The sequence below is a fragment of the Alligator sinensis genome, unplaced genomic scaffold, assembly GCF_000455745.1.
Source record: "Alligator sinensis unplaced genomic scaffold, ASM45574v1 scaffold1295_1, whole genome shotgun sequence".
NCBI lineage: Eukaryota > Metazoa > Chordata > Crocodylia > Alligatoridae > Alligator > Alligator sinensis.
The window spans coordinates 3577780-3587778 of record NW_005841880.1 but is presented as its reverse complement, the minus strand read 5'-3'; the positions used below and the strand labels follow the sequence as shown (position 1 = coordinate 3587778).

General features: G+C 61.3%; 2 protein-coding genes across 2 annotated transcripts in view; one reads left to right on the top strand and one right to left on the bottom strand.

Moving 5' to 3' along the window:
* The window catches only part of LOC102371531 (perilipin-3-like), a 6840-nt gene extending 6509 nt beyond the window's left edge, over positions 1 to 331 (bottom strand). The window contains exon 1 of the mRNA XM_014516854.2: positions 263 to 331. The gene's annotated coding sequence lies outside the window, so the exon portion shown is untranslated. The remainder of the gene's footprint in view (positions 1 to 262) is intronic.
* Positions 332 to 4338: 4007 nt separating this feature from the next.
* TEX45 (testis expressed 45) lies at positions 4339 to 9999 on the top strand. The gene is made up of 10 exons (XM_006017588.1): positions 4339 to 4882; positions 5745 to 5848; positions 6586 to 6680; positions 6763 to 6878; positions 7522 to 7640; positions 7904 to 8105; positions 8194 to 8281; positions 8678 to 8717; positions 9208 to 9359; positions 9948 to 9999. Exons 1-10 carry the CDS (start codon positions 4339 to 4341, stop codon positions 9997 to 9999), a joined length of 1512 nt encoding a protein of 503 aa, XP_006017650.1.

The window sequence follows — 9999 nt, the reverse complement described above, 5'->3', positions numbered from 1 at the left end:
TGGAGCCTGGGGGGGGGTCTCTCCCAAGCAGGAGCCCCCCTTCCCCCCGATCCAGCTCCATCCCGCCCCCCGGGAGCCCCCTCCCGCGCCCCGGAAAAACTTCCCAGCAAGTTTCCGAGCTCTTCGCACCCGCGGGGCCCCCCCCCCGGCATGCCCAGGCCACCAGGGACGCTCTGGTTGCCCGCCCCCCGATCCGCCCCGACGGAGCAACTTTGTTTCCAAGCCGCGACATGCTGTATCCGACCCGGGGCACGTGACTCACGCGAGGAGAAAGCTGAAGGTCTCGAACCCGCGACTCGCTGCAGCCACCTCCCGGCACAGCCCGCCCCGCCCCGCCGCTCAGCTGATATAGGCGCGGGGGGGAGGGGAGGGAGCAGGCAGGCAGCAGGAGCCAATCAAGAGGAGCTGGGGGCTGGCCTCCGCCAATCAGGAGCGATGGAACGCGGGGCGGGCGGGGCGGAAGTGAGTGGGGTGCGCACGTGTGTGAGAGCGCGTGCGGGGCGGTGCCCCCCTCCCCACCAGCCAGGGGCAGCCCCGGGCGCAGGGCGGGATTGCGCCCTGCGGGCACGGAGCCGCTGGGCATCCCCATGCGGGATGGGGGAGCGCTTCCCTCCCTGCACGTGGGAGGGTGCCAGGGATGCGGGTGGCAGAGGGCTCTGCCCTCTTCCTGGCCCACGGAGAGGCAGAGGGGAGGGGGCGGCTGTGCCAGGTGGCGGTGGAGGGGGCACCCCTTAGCGCTGGTGGGATGTGAAGGATGAGCTGCCCCGTGTTGGGGTCCTGGCCCCACCGAGCCGCAGGACTGGAAGGACCCGATGGTCAGGCTGAGACCCTTGTGCTGGGCAGAGATGGGGTGCAGGGGTGCTCAGCACCTCTGCAAGTAAGTGGGGGAGCCTGCTCCCGCAGGAAGCCAAGGCTGGGCCTGTGGCCCCAGTGCGGAGCCTGGGCAGGGCCAGGTGGGGTGAGATGGAGCAATGGATCCTGCCCCCCTCTGCTCCCAGGCTGGGGGTTCGGGACCTGCGAGCTCTGCAGACACCCCTCGACCACGCTGGCCCCAGGGCCGCCCAGGACAGATCAAGGCCGTGTGACTCAGTCCCCAGCTGGACCAGCCCCTTTTCCAGGAACCACAGGCCGTGGGGAAAGCCCCCTCCGAGCTGAGGAGGTGACATCATGGCCCAGCACCCAGTGACTGTCCGGATGTTCCCTCTGTTAGTCAGGGCAAAGTTGCCATGGCAACTCCCTGCGCCTGTTGCATTTCAACTGCTGCGTGTAGACACCCAGTGTCTTCTGGAAGGAGACTGAGCAGGGGCTGAGTCCCCTTCACTCCCATCAGGAGTAGATCCCGGCAGGATTGGTGCAGTATCCGCCCTGCCGCCTACCTGGATCAGACCAGCCCTGGGGCTGACCTGATAAGCCAAGCACAGCCTTGGTGTAAAGCAGGCACAAGTGCATGGGCTGCGGGGGTGAGGCCTCTGCTTCCACCACAGTGGGGAAGGGGCATAAATTGCCCCCTGTGCTGGGTACAACAGCCGCCTTCTCTCTGGGATCCCAGCATGCCAGGCCATGAAGTGCAGCCCTGAGCTCCTTGGGGGAGGTTTGGATGGCAAGGGGAGATGGAGGGATGCAAATGGGCACCTGCAAGCCAGCCACATGCCACCCAGTAGCTCCAGGCCACACAGGGCTTCCTGCTCCACCCCAGCAAGGAACATGGAGCCACAGCCCCCTCCCGGGCATCTCTAGCTGAGATGGGTGGGCTCTGTCTGCAAGGAGGACCCCCAGCAGCCAGAGCCTCGCAGGGCAGGAACACCAGGGAAGCAATGTGCCCCACTGTGCAGAGAGACCTCTTCAACTGGGAGATCCCATGGGCGAGGACTGGATGCTTCCAGTAGCTGGGACTGCACCCAGTGCAATAGGGCCGAGGCCGCGCATAAATTCAAATGCACCGGGCACTTCTCTGGGCACAGCTGGAGGTTCCCTCTGTGAGGTGGCCTCAGCCTGGAGCCCTGTGGCGGGTCCCGGGTCCAGTGCCCAGGACATCTGGCCAGGGAAGGACTGCGCTGTCTGCAGCACGGCAGTCCTGGAGGCTGCAGTGCAAGCGTCAGCCTGAGACGCTACATGGGCTGTGCCCCAGTGCCGGGACATGCCGCAGGGGCAGAGGGAGCTTGTGCCTGGGGTTGCCCTGGGGCTGGACAGGGTGGTGCTGGGGGCAGAGGGTGTGCGCCCCAGGTTGGTCACAGCCTCCATGTGAAGGAGAATAATAAAAACAATAAAAACTTTCATCGCCATTATGTGATGGGCCGGCATCGGAAATGATGCTCAGGGGCAATCAGCATGGATTTATTAGGGGGAGATCATGTCAGACCAACCTGATTGCCTTTTATGATCAGGTCACAAAGGCCATGGACGCAGGTGTCGCGGTGGATGTAGTCTTTCTGGACTTCAGCAAGGCCTTTGACACCGTCTCTCACCCCATCCTAATTAATAAACTAGGCGACTGTGGCATAGATGCCTACACGGTCAGATGGATTGCAGATTGGCTGAAGGGTCACACTCAGAGGGTGGTGGTGGATGGATCATACTCGACTTGGGGGGAGGTGGGTAGTGGAGTCCCCCAGGGCTCGGTCCTGGGGCCTGCGCTGTTCAATTTCTTCATCAGCGATCTTGATGTTGGGGTGAAAGCAACCTGTTTAAATTCGCTGATGACACCAAAATTTGGGGGGAGGTGAGCACGCTAGCAGGGAGAGAGAGATTGCAGAAGGATCTGGATAGGTTACAGGGGTGGGCAAACAGGAACAGGATGTGTTTCAATACGGACAAGTGCAGGGTGCTGCACTTGGGTAGTAGGAACCAGCAGCACACTTATACGATGGGGAACTCCCTACTTGAGAGCACGGAGGCGGAAAGGGATCTTGGTGTCATTATTGACTCCAAGATGAACATGGGCCGACAATGCGAGGTCATGGTTGGCAGGGCTAACCGGACCTTGTCGTGCATCCACAGGTGCATCTCGAGTAGAGCCAGGGAGGTGATCCTCCCCCTCTATGCGACGCTGGTCAGGCCGCAGCTGGAGTATTGTGTCCAGTTCTGTGCGCCCCATTTCAGGAGGGATGTGGACAACATGGAGAGGGTCCAGAGGAGGGCCACCCGCATGATCCGGGGACAACAGGGCAGACCCTACAGTGAGAGACTGCGGGACTTGAACCTATTCAGCCTCCACAAGAGAAGGCTGAGGGGGGACCTGGTGACCGTCTATAAACTCACTAGGGGGAACCAGAAGGGTTTGGGGGAGACGTTGTTTCCCCTAGCCCCCGCTGGCATAACAAGGAGTAATGGGCACAAGTTGATGGAGAGGAGGTACAGATTGGACATCCGAAAAAACTACTTCACAGTTAGGGCGGCTAGGAGCTGGAACCAACTTCCAAGGGAGGTGGTGCTGGGCCCTACCCTGGGGGTCTTTAAGAAGAGGCTGGATACCTACCTGGCTGGACTCATTTGAGTCCCGTTTTTTGTTTAGGGTTCTTTTGTTGTTCTCCCGCCCTGGCGGGGGGGCGGGCTAGAAGATCTATTAGGTCCCTTCCGACCCTAAAACTATGAAACTCTGAAACTATGTGTAAGCAAGCAGATCACGTATGCTGCATAAGCTATCAGAAGGTAAAGGACATAACTTTTAACAATAAGGCTAGCACAAAACTAAAATAAACTGGCTTTTATCAGCTCTAAGGTTCTCAGTAAGGGAAATTTAAATTAGCAGCAAGTGGCAATTGTTGATTGGTAAAGCTGTTGCTGTAATAATATCGTCATGTTTCCCATATAATGCTTTGTGTAATTCAAAAAGTGCAACAGGCAATCTCCCTGCGGGGCAGTTGTCTGTTCAGAATGCATTCTTTAATAAATCGAGTCTTTAAACTTATATTGTGGTTCGTCTGAGCCTCCGCCCAACGAACCTGGGGACTTAAATTTTTCCCCGACACATGGCCCATACCACTGGACCCGTGGAGCGTGCAAACCCTGTGCCCACGATCCCACGACCGACTCAGCCAAGCAGCTTGGCAGGAGCACGGGGGTGCCCAAAGGGAGATGCACGAAATCACTGAGTCACCATTGATGGCACCTGTCACCTGTGCACCCCTTTCTCCTGCCCTCCCCACCCTGCTCTCCTCTTCCTGGCGTCCTGTCTTGAAACCGCGGCATGTTTCCCCCGTTGCCAGGGCTCTATTGTGACATCAGGGCCCCTCGGGTATATCCCAGCCTGGCCAGTTGACCTACTGCATCAGACAGCTTGGTCAGGCTAAGTCTTCGAGCTGTGGTGTTTCTTGTGCTGCATCTTGCCCACAGGGCGCGATGGCAGCCCCTGTCAAAAACCTCGTGCCAGCCCCCAGCATCACGGGGGCTGACTTCCAAAAGGCTTCCCATTTTAGGACATCCTTTGACCGCTGGCCACCTGGACGGGTGGATCAGTCCGTGTACAAGGTTGATTACCCCCCGTACTGGGGGAATTTCCAGCGAGAGTCTATTCCGCTCCCCCTCTCCAAAGGGGTTATACACAAGGACTTCTTCACACCGAAGGAAACGGGGACAGAGACGCAGGTGGCCTTCTCCGAGAGACCCCACCAGCCCAAGATCAAAATGATCCGGCCACAAATGCACGCGCTCATGCACACTGATCCCAGGATCAGCATCATCACCTCCACGGCCCGGGATAGCTATCCCGGGCTGGAGGTAGCGGGGCGGAGGCCGCTCACCCACAAACCGCAGAATGAGCAGTGGAACCGCAACCTGTTCTGTGAGAATGAGAGACAATTCCCTCGGCAGCCTTCGCTGTCCTGCTCCTCCTACGTAGACCATGGGATGCAGCCAGTTGCGAGAGCCCCATGCGTGCACCTGGGTGAGTTGTCTTCCAGGCCGCGGCTCTGCGTGGCTGCAATCTCAGTGTTCTTGGGGACCTGGGGGCACTTGGGGGTCCAGCGTGGTTTCATTGCCTTGGCCAAGGGGATGCTGCTGTGATAGTTCAGGCTGGGTTTTGCTGCAGCAACTAGTGCCATGTTATCACAGAGACGGCGTTCAGGATCTAGCGATACTTGTCTATCCGCATTCCTCCCTTTGCTCCATTCCAGTGGGTCTGCAGGGTGTGGACCCAGGAAGGCCATGTATGATCCGAGCTTTCCATCCACAGCTATGCCCTGGACCCTGCTGGCCCCCAGCCTGCAGCACTGCTGCTGCCCTGCGCTTGGCCTCGCTGCGTCTGCTGCTTGCCTTATTCTGGGTCTTCTCCTGCTGCTGGGTGTGGTGGTGCGTTGGTGTCATGGATGCCCAGGCCCATGGGGCACATGTGCACTCATGTCACCAGTCACCTACGGCAGAATGTGGCCTCTGATCTCCAGAGCTTTAAGGCCAGGGAGGGCACTCATTGCCACGTCCAGAAGGGGCAGAGCTGTTAGAGCCATATGTCCCCTTGCTCCCAAAGCACAAGCTGGGCTGCTTGGCTGGACTTGGACCTCTGCTGCATGCCCACACCCAGAGTCACTCTCAGGGCAGCCTGCTCTGGAGGACGTCCTTGGTTGTTCGGAGCTTTTGATCTTTTCCCACCAGCCACCAGGCAGGAGAGCAATGAGCTGGTAGAGGAGGCGTGTGGGGTGTGTGAAGCACCTCCCTTTGGGGCACAGGGGGTCTCAGCAGCAGGGTCCTCGCAGCTGAAGGGGCCAAGTCTGAGAACATCCTGGCCTGACTCCCGGCTCCTTCCCCTACAGGAGGACATTCCCCGATCACAGGGGATGGGCGCTCCCACTACCAAACCACACACCATGCAGACTTCCAGGGGGAATGGGTCCCCCCTGTGCAGCCCTGTGAGAAGGTAACGGCACAATTCGGTGAGCTCAGCCTCATGGCACCTCACATATGCTCTGCTGGGAACTGAGACAGCTCCCAGGTTGAGGCCTGATCCGGTTACGGTTAGGGAGTGAGTCTCCAGATTCACTCGGGGGGGCCGGGAGCCCAGGAGTGTTTGGGATCCAGCTCCGACTCCAGGCTCTGGCCAGCTCCTGTAGAGGGATGGGCACAAAGCTCTGCAAGGCTGAAGCTGCCCCAGGGGCACTTTGCCCCTAATTCCCTGGGACAGTGGCTGGCTCAGGCCTTAAAGCAGGAGAAGTTGCTTTTGTGTGTCCTCTCCAGCCTGCCATGCCTCTAGCTGTTCTGATGGCCGGTGGTGATGCCCAGCCCTGGTTGAAACCGTGCTGAGCTCATGGTCTCTCTCAGTGGCAAAGACCCCCTGAGCCTGGCAGGGCAGCTCTGCTACCGAGCAAAGCCGCAGGCAGGGGCTGGAAGTGCAAGGAGCTGGGGCACGTCTGGGCTTTGCCAACCAGGACTTACCCCATCTCTGGGTCCAGAGATCCATGCCCACACCTCCAGGGGACACGGCTCTGTCTGTGCCCTGGCCTAGCCTGCAGCATCACCTGCTTTGCAGGAGGTGGGAATAATCTGTGTGGAACTGGGGCCCTGGGAGCAGAGCTGGGGGCAATGGGAGCTTGGCTGTAATGGGGGCAAGGCCTGGCCTGCACCAGCCAGCATCAAACTGCAATGGGTTCCCTCCAGATTAAATCAGCCGTGGTGCTTGGCAGCCCCAGGATCACTGGGAATAACACAGAGCAGCATGACGCCTACACCGCCCCAGCCGCAGGGAGCTACAGGTACCCAGTGCCCTTTCCTACCATGGGGCACGTCCCTCCCAGCCAGCTGCCCTCTCTCAGACATCACATTTGTGCCTTGCAGCATCTATGACAAGGACCAGGCAGTGGAAACGATCCACAAGACCACCATGCAGGCAGGGGATGACCGCAGACGATTTGCGACCACCACCGCAGCGTCGTTCCCCCTGCGAGAGCTAGGTACCGAACCACCCTGCTCCCTGTCCCGGCCTGGCAGAACTAGGAGGGCTTTGGCAAACCCCAGCCCCATTCAGCTCTGGCCATCCTGGGCCCTGTTCTCCCCAGACGCCCCAGTGCAGGGGGCTCAAGAACTGTTTCTTCTCTGTGATTAAATGGTAGGGAGTGTGCTGGGCCGGATCCAGGCCTGGGGCTCTCAGCTGTTCTTGCACAGAGCAAGGAAGGGCTCAGCTCCCAGAGGGGCCAAGCCTTTGGCCAGGGGGCTCTGCCAGCCTGGCAGCAGCATTGGCTCAGGCGGAACAGGGACCCCAGTGATTGCAGCTGTGTCCTGCTGAGGAGCACGTGCATTGCCGTAGCCTCAGGGGGTCTAACAGAAACCCAGACGCCCCAGCTGTGTGCTAGGGGCTGTACACACAGCAAGAGCCCTGAGGAGCTCCCAGTCGAAGCAACAAGCAGAGACAGGGCAAGAGAAAGGTGGGATTGTTTTGTACCCCCCAACCCAGGTTCATGGTGGAGCTGCCATCCACAGAGTCCTTCTAATGACCAGGACTGGGTGGGCCCAAGTGGGAGCGTGTGGCCAAGCGGGGCCTGCCACAGCCCCAGAGAACAAGGGGCCCATGATGGGACTTGCTTCTCACCTTCCCAGTGCCCATATCCCGGGAGTACAAGAGCCAGCTGGTGTCGTCATTCCCCCGCGGTGACCGGGACCCCAAGAGGAGCCAGGAGCGGGCCAGCACCACGACGTACCGGACCTACTACACAGAGGTCTGCTCTCTGCCCCGCAGTTGCAAGGGGCCTTGCCACTGAGGGCCAGGGGGGCACAGCCCACTGTCCATCTGGGCTGCAGCCCCCCAGAGCGTCCCAGCACCGCTCTGCTTGCCCTGGGATCTGCTGCACAGAGCTAGTTCTCTGGGGCCAGTGCAAAGGCACAGGGAGCCAGGGAGGTGCAGCTCACCCTGCCTGGATGGGATGGGGTGGGGGGCAGACAGACCTGCCCCTGCATGAGCTGCTGCTCTCCTCCACTCCAGTTTGACCAGGACGAGCGTCCCCCACGCCCCGCTCCGCCCCAGTGGAGAGGCTGGAGCTTTGTGCCCTTTGGGGATGACAAGCTGAGCTCGGCATTTTACAGCACCTTGTACCAGGAGGAGTTTCCTCCACGGCCACCTGCCCGGGCGGTGCCATGTAACGGCAAGGACCAGTTGAAGAGCCACCTGCCATTGAACCAACCCGGTAGGTCGTGGCACTCAGTGCCAGCGCAGTCCCACAGCCCCCTGATCCCTCGCCTCCGCTGCTCACTGGGTTTCCTCTTGCTCTGCAGAAGCCAAGCTCCCTCCTCCCCGGGATGGGCTGGGCATTGTGCTGCCACCAGGGCCAACTCTGGGGAGCAGTCAGGTGGTGCGAGCGCGGTGTGGTGCCCAGATGCCCAGCTCCACTGCTGCGCTCCTCTGGGCACTAGTAGCTCTCGCTGCTCTTGCCCTGTGCCACTTTGGGAGGCAGCACAGCCCTGCCTGGAGCTGCAGGAACCCACATCCCCACCTTGCAGCCCCTCCATGGCTGAGACCCACTGCCCCCGAGGCCCATCCACATTGCTGCCCTGCCATGCATGGTCCCCATGCACAGGGGCTGCGCTGGGCAGGGGTCACAGCCCGTTGCCCATGTCTCTGCTCCCCATGTGGCTGGCTCCAGCTGCAAAGTGGCCCAAGGTTTCTGGCTCTAACATGCTCTTCTCCCCCCTTCCCCACGCGTCTACGAGCAGGGAACCTTCCCGTCTCCAGTACCCAAGCCGCCTTCGTCCCCCACAGCCAGCCAACGGTGCGGCCCACGGAGGAGTCGCTGCAGCGGGTATGGTGGAGCGGGGCTGTGGGCAGCGAGAGCCATGCTGTACGAACTCTCCTGCCCCTGTGCTGGGGCAGGAAGGGGGCTTGTGGGTCCCAACCCAGCCCTTGATGTGGGAGGGGAGATGTGTGGAGTGGAGAGGTCAGAGCTGCCCCCCACGCTCTACCCGCCATCGCCCCACGTGCAGCTGCTTGTCTCCAGCGAGCAGCTCAATGCCACAGGGGTCTGGAGGGTGCGGGGTCCCAAAGCAGAGCCAGAGCCGGGGGCATGGCCCTCACCCTGTCCCTCCCACCATGGGGATTCAGTCCCAAGGAGCTGAGTGTGGTGTGGGCTGGGCTGGGTAGAGGCAGGGGAAGGAGCTGGCTCCTGGGGGCTGTCCTCTGCAAGCCAGTGCTCCTCCTGAGAAGGGCCAAGTGATAGGGGCAGGCCCCCTTGCCTGCCCCTGGCATTCTCCTCCCCTGCACCTGGTTCTGAAAGCCCGTCTTCCCCGCACCAGGTGAGAGACTCCCACCTGGTCCCGCCCTTGGGGGAGCAGCGGCAGTTCCAGCCGGAGCAGCCGGAGCAATACTACAACAAATACAGCGGCCCCGCCGTCCTCTACGGGCGCGACTGGCTGGTCAGCAGCGTCCCGCTGGGCACCATACCAAGGTACAGCCCAACTCTCCCTGCCCCCCTGCTGGGGAGCCCCCCTGGGCTCTGCCCTTGCTTGAGGTCCAGGATCCCACGGCCAAAGTCAACCTTGGCCTTGCAGGGCCCCATAGCAGGGATGCCCACAGCCATCTGCAGGAGATACCCAGGGCACCTGGAGGCAGGCAGGCAGCAGTACTCCCCTTCTCTGCAGCCGTTGGGTGGGAGGTGGCCTGGGCAGGGAGGGAAGGAAGGGGGGCAGCACCATCAGGGCTGCCCCCAAGCTCCCCTCCAGGCTGGTTGCAGCACAGGCCAATGCCAGCTGGGCAGAGGGGAAGAGGCTGTGTGCCCGGGCAGTTCATCTCACCAGGGCTGTAACTCCCCCCAGCTGCAGGTGGGGGCATGGAGTGCAGCAGGGGCTCCCAGGAGGATGCAGCGCCAGCCCAGGTTCCCCCCGGGTCTTGGGCAGGCTAGCTGTGTACACCCGTGCCCACTCCCTGGGCTCCCTTGGGCCCCAGCATCGCCCCCAGAAGGACAGACTGCCACGGGGCTGTGCAGAGTGATGTGTCTGCAGCGGGGCCTGGCCCTCCTGTTCTCCATCCCATGCAGGACCCGGACCAGCGACTGGGGGCCCAAGAAACAACAGCGCAGGAGCTGTTGA

Coding starts and splice junctions, on each gene's coding strand:
- TEX45 (XM_006017588.1), top strand. CDS start 4,339: ATGGCAGCCCCTGTCAAAAACCTCGTGCCAGCCCCCAGCATCACGGGG. Junction 8,282..8,677: donor AGTCAGGTGGTGCGAGCGCG/GTGTGGTGCCCA, acceptor CGTCCCCCACAG/CCAGCCAACGGTGCGGCCCA. Junction 8,718..9,207: donor CGGAGGAGTCGCTGCAGCGG/GTATGGTGGAGC, acceptor TCCCCGCACCAG/GTGAGAGACTCCCACCTGGT.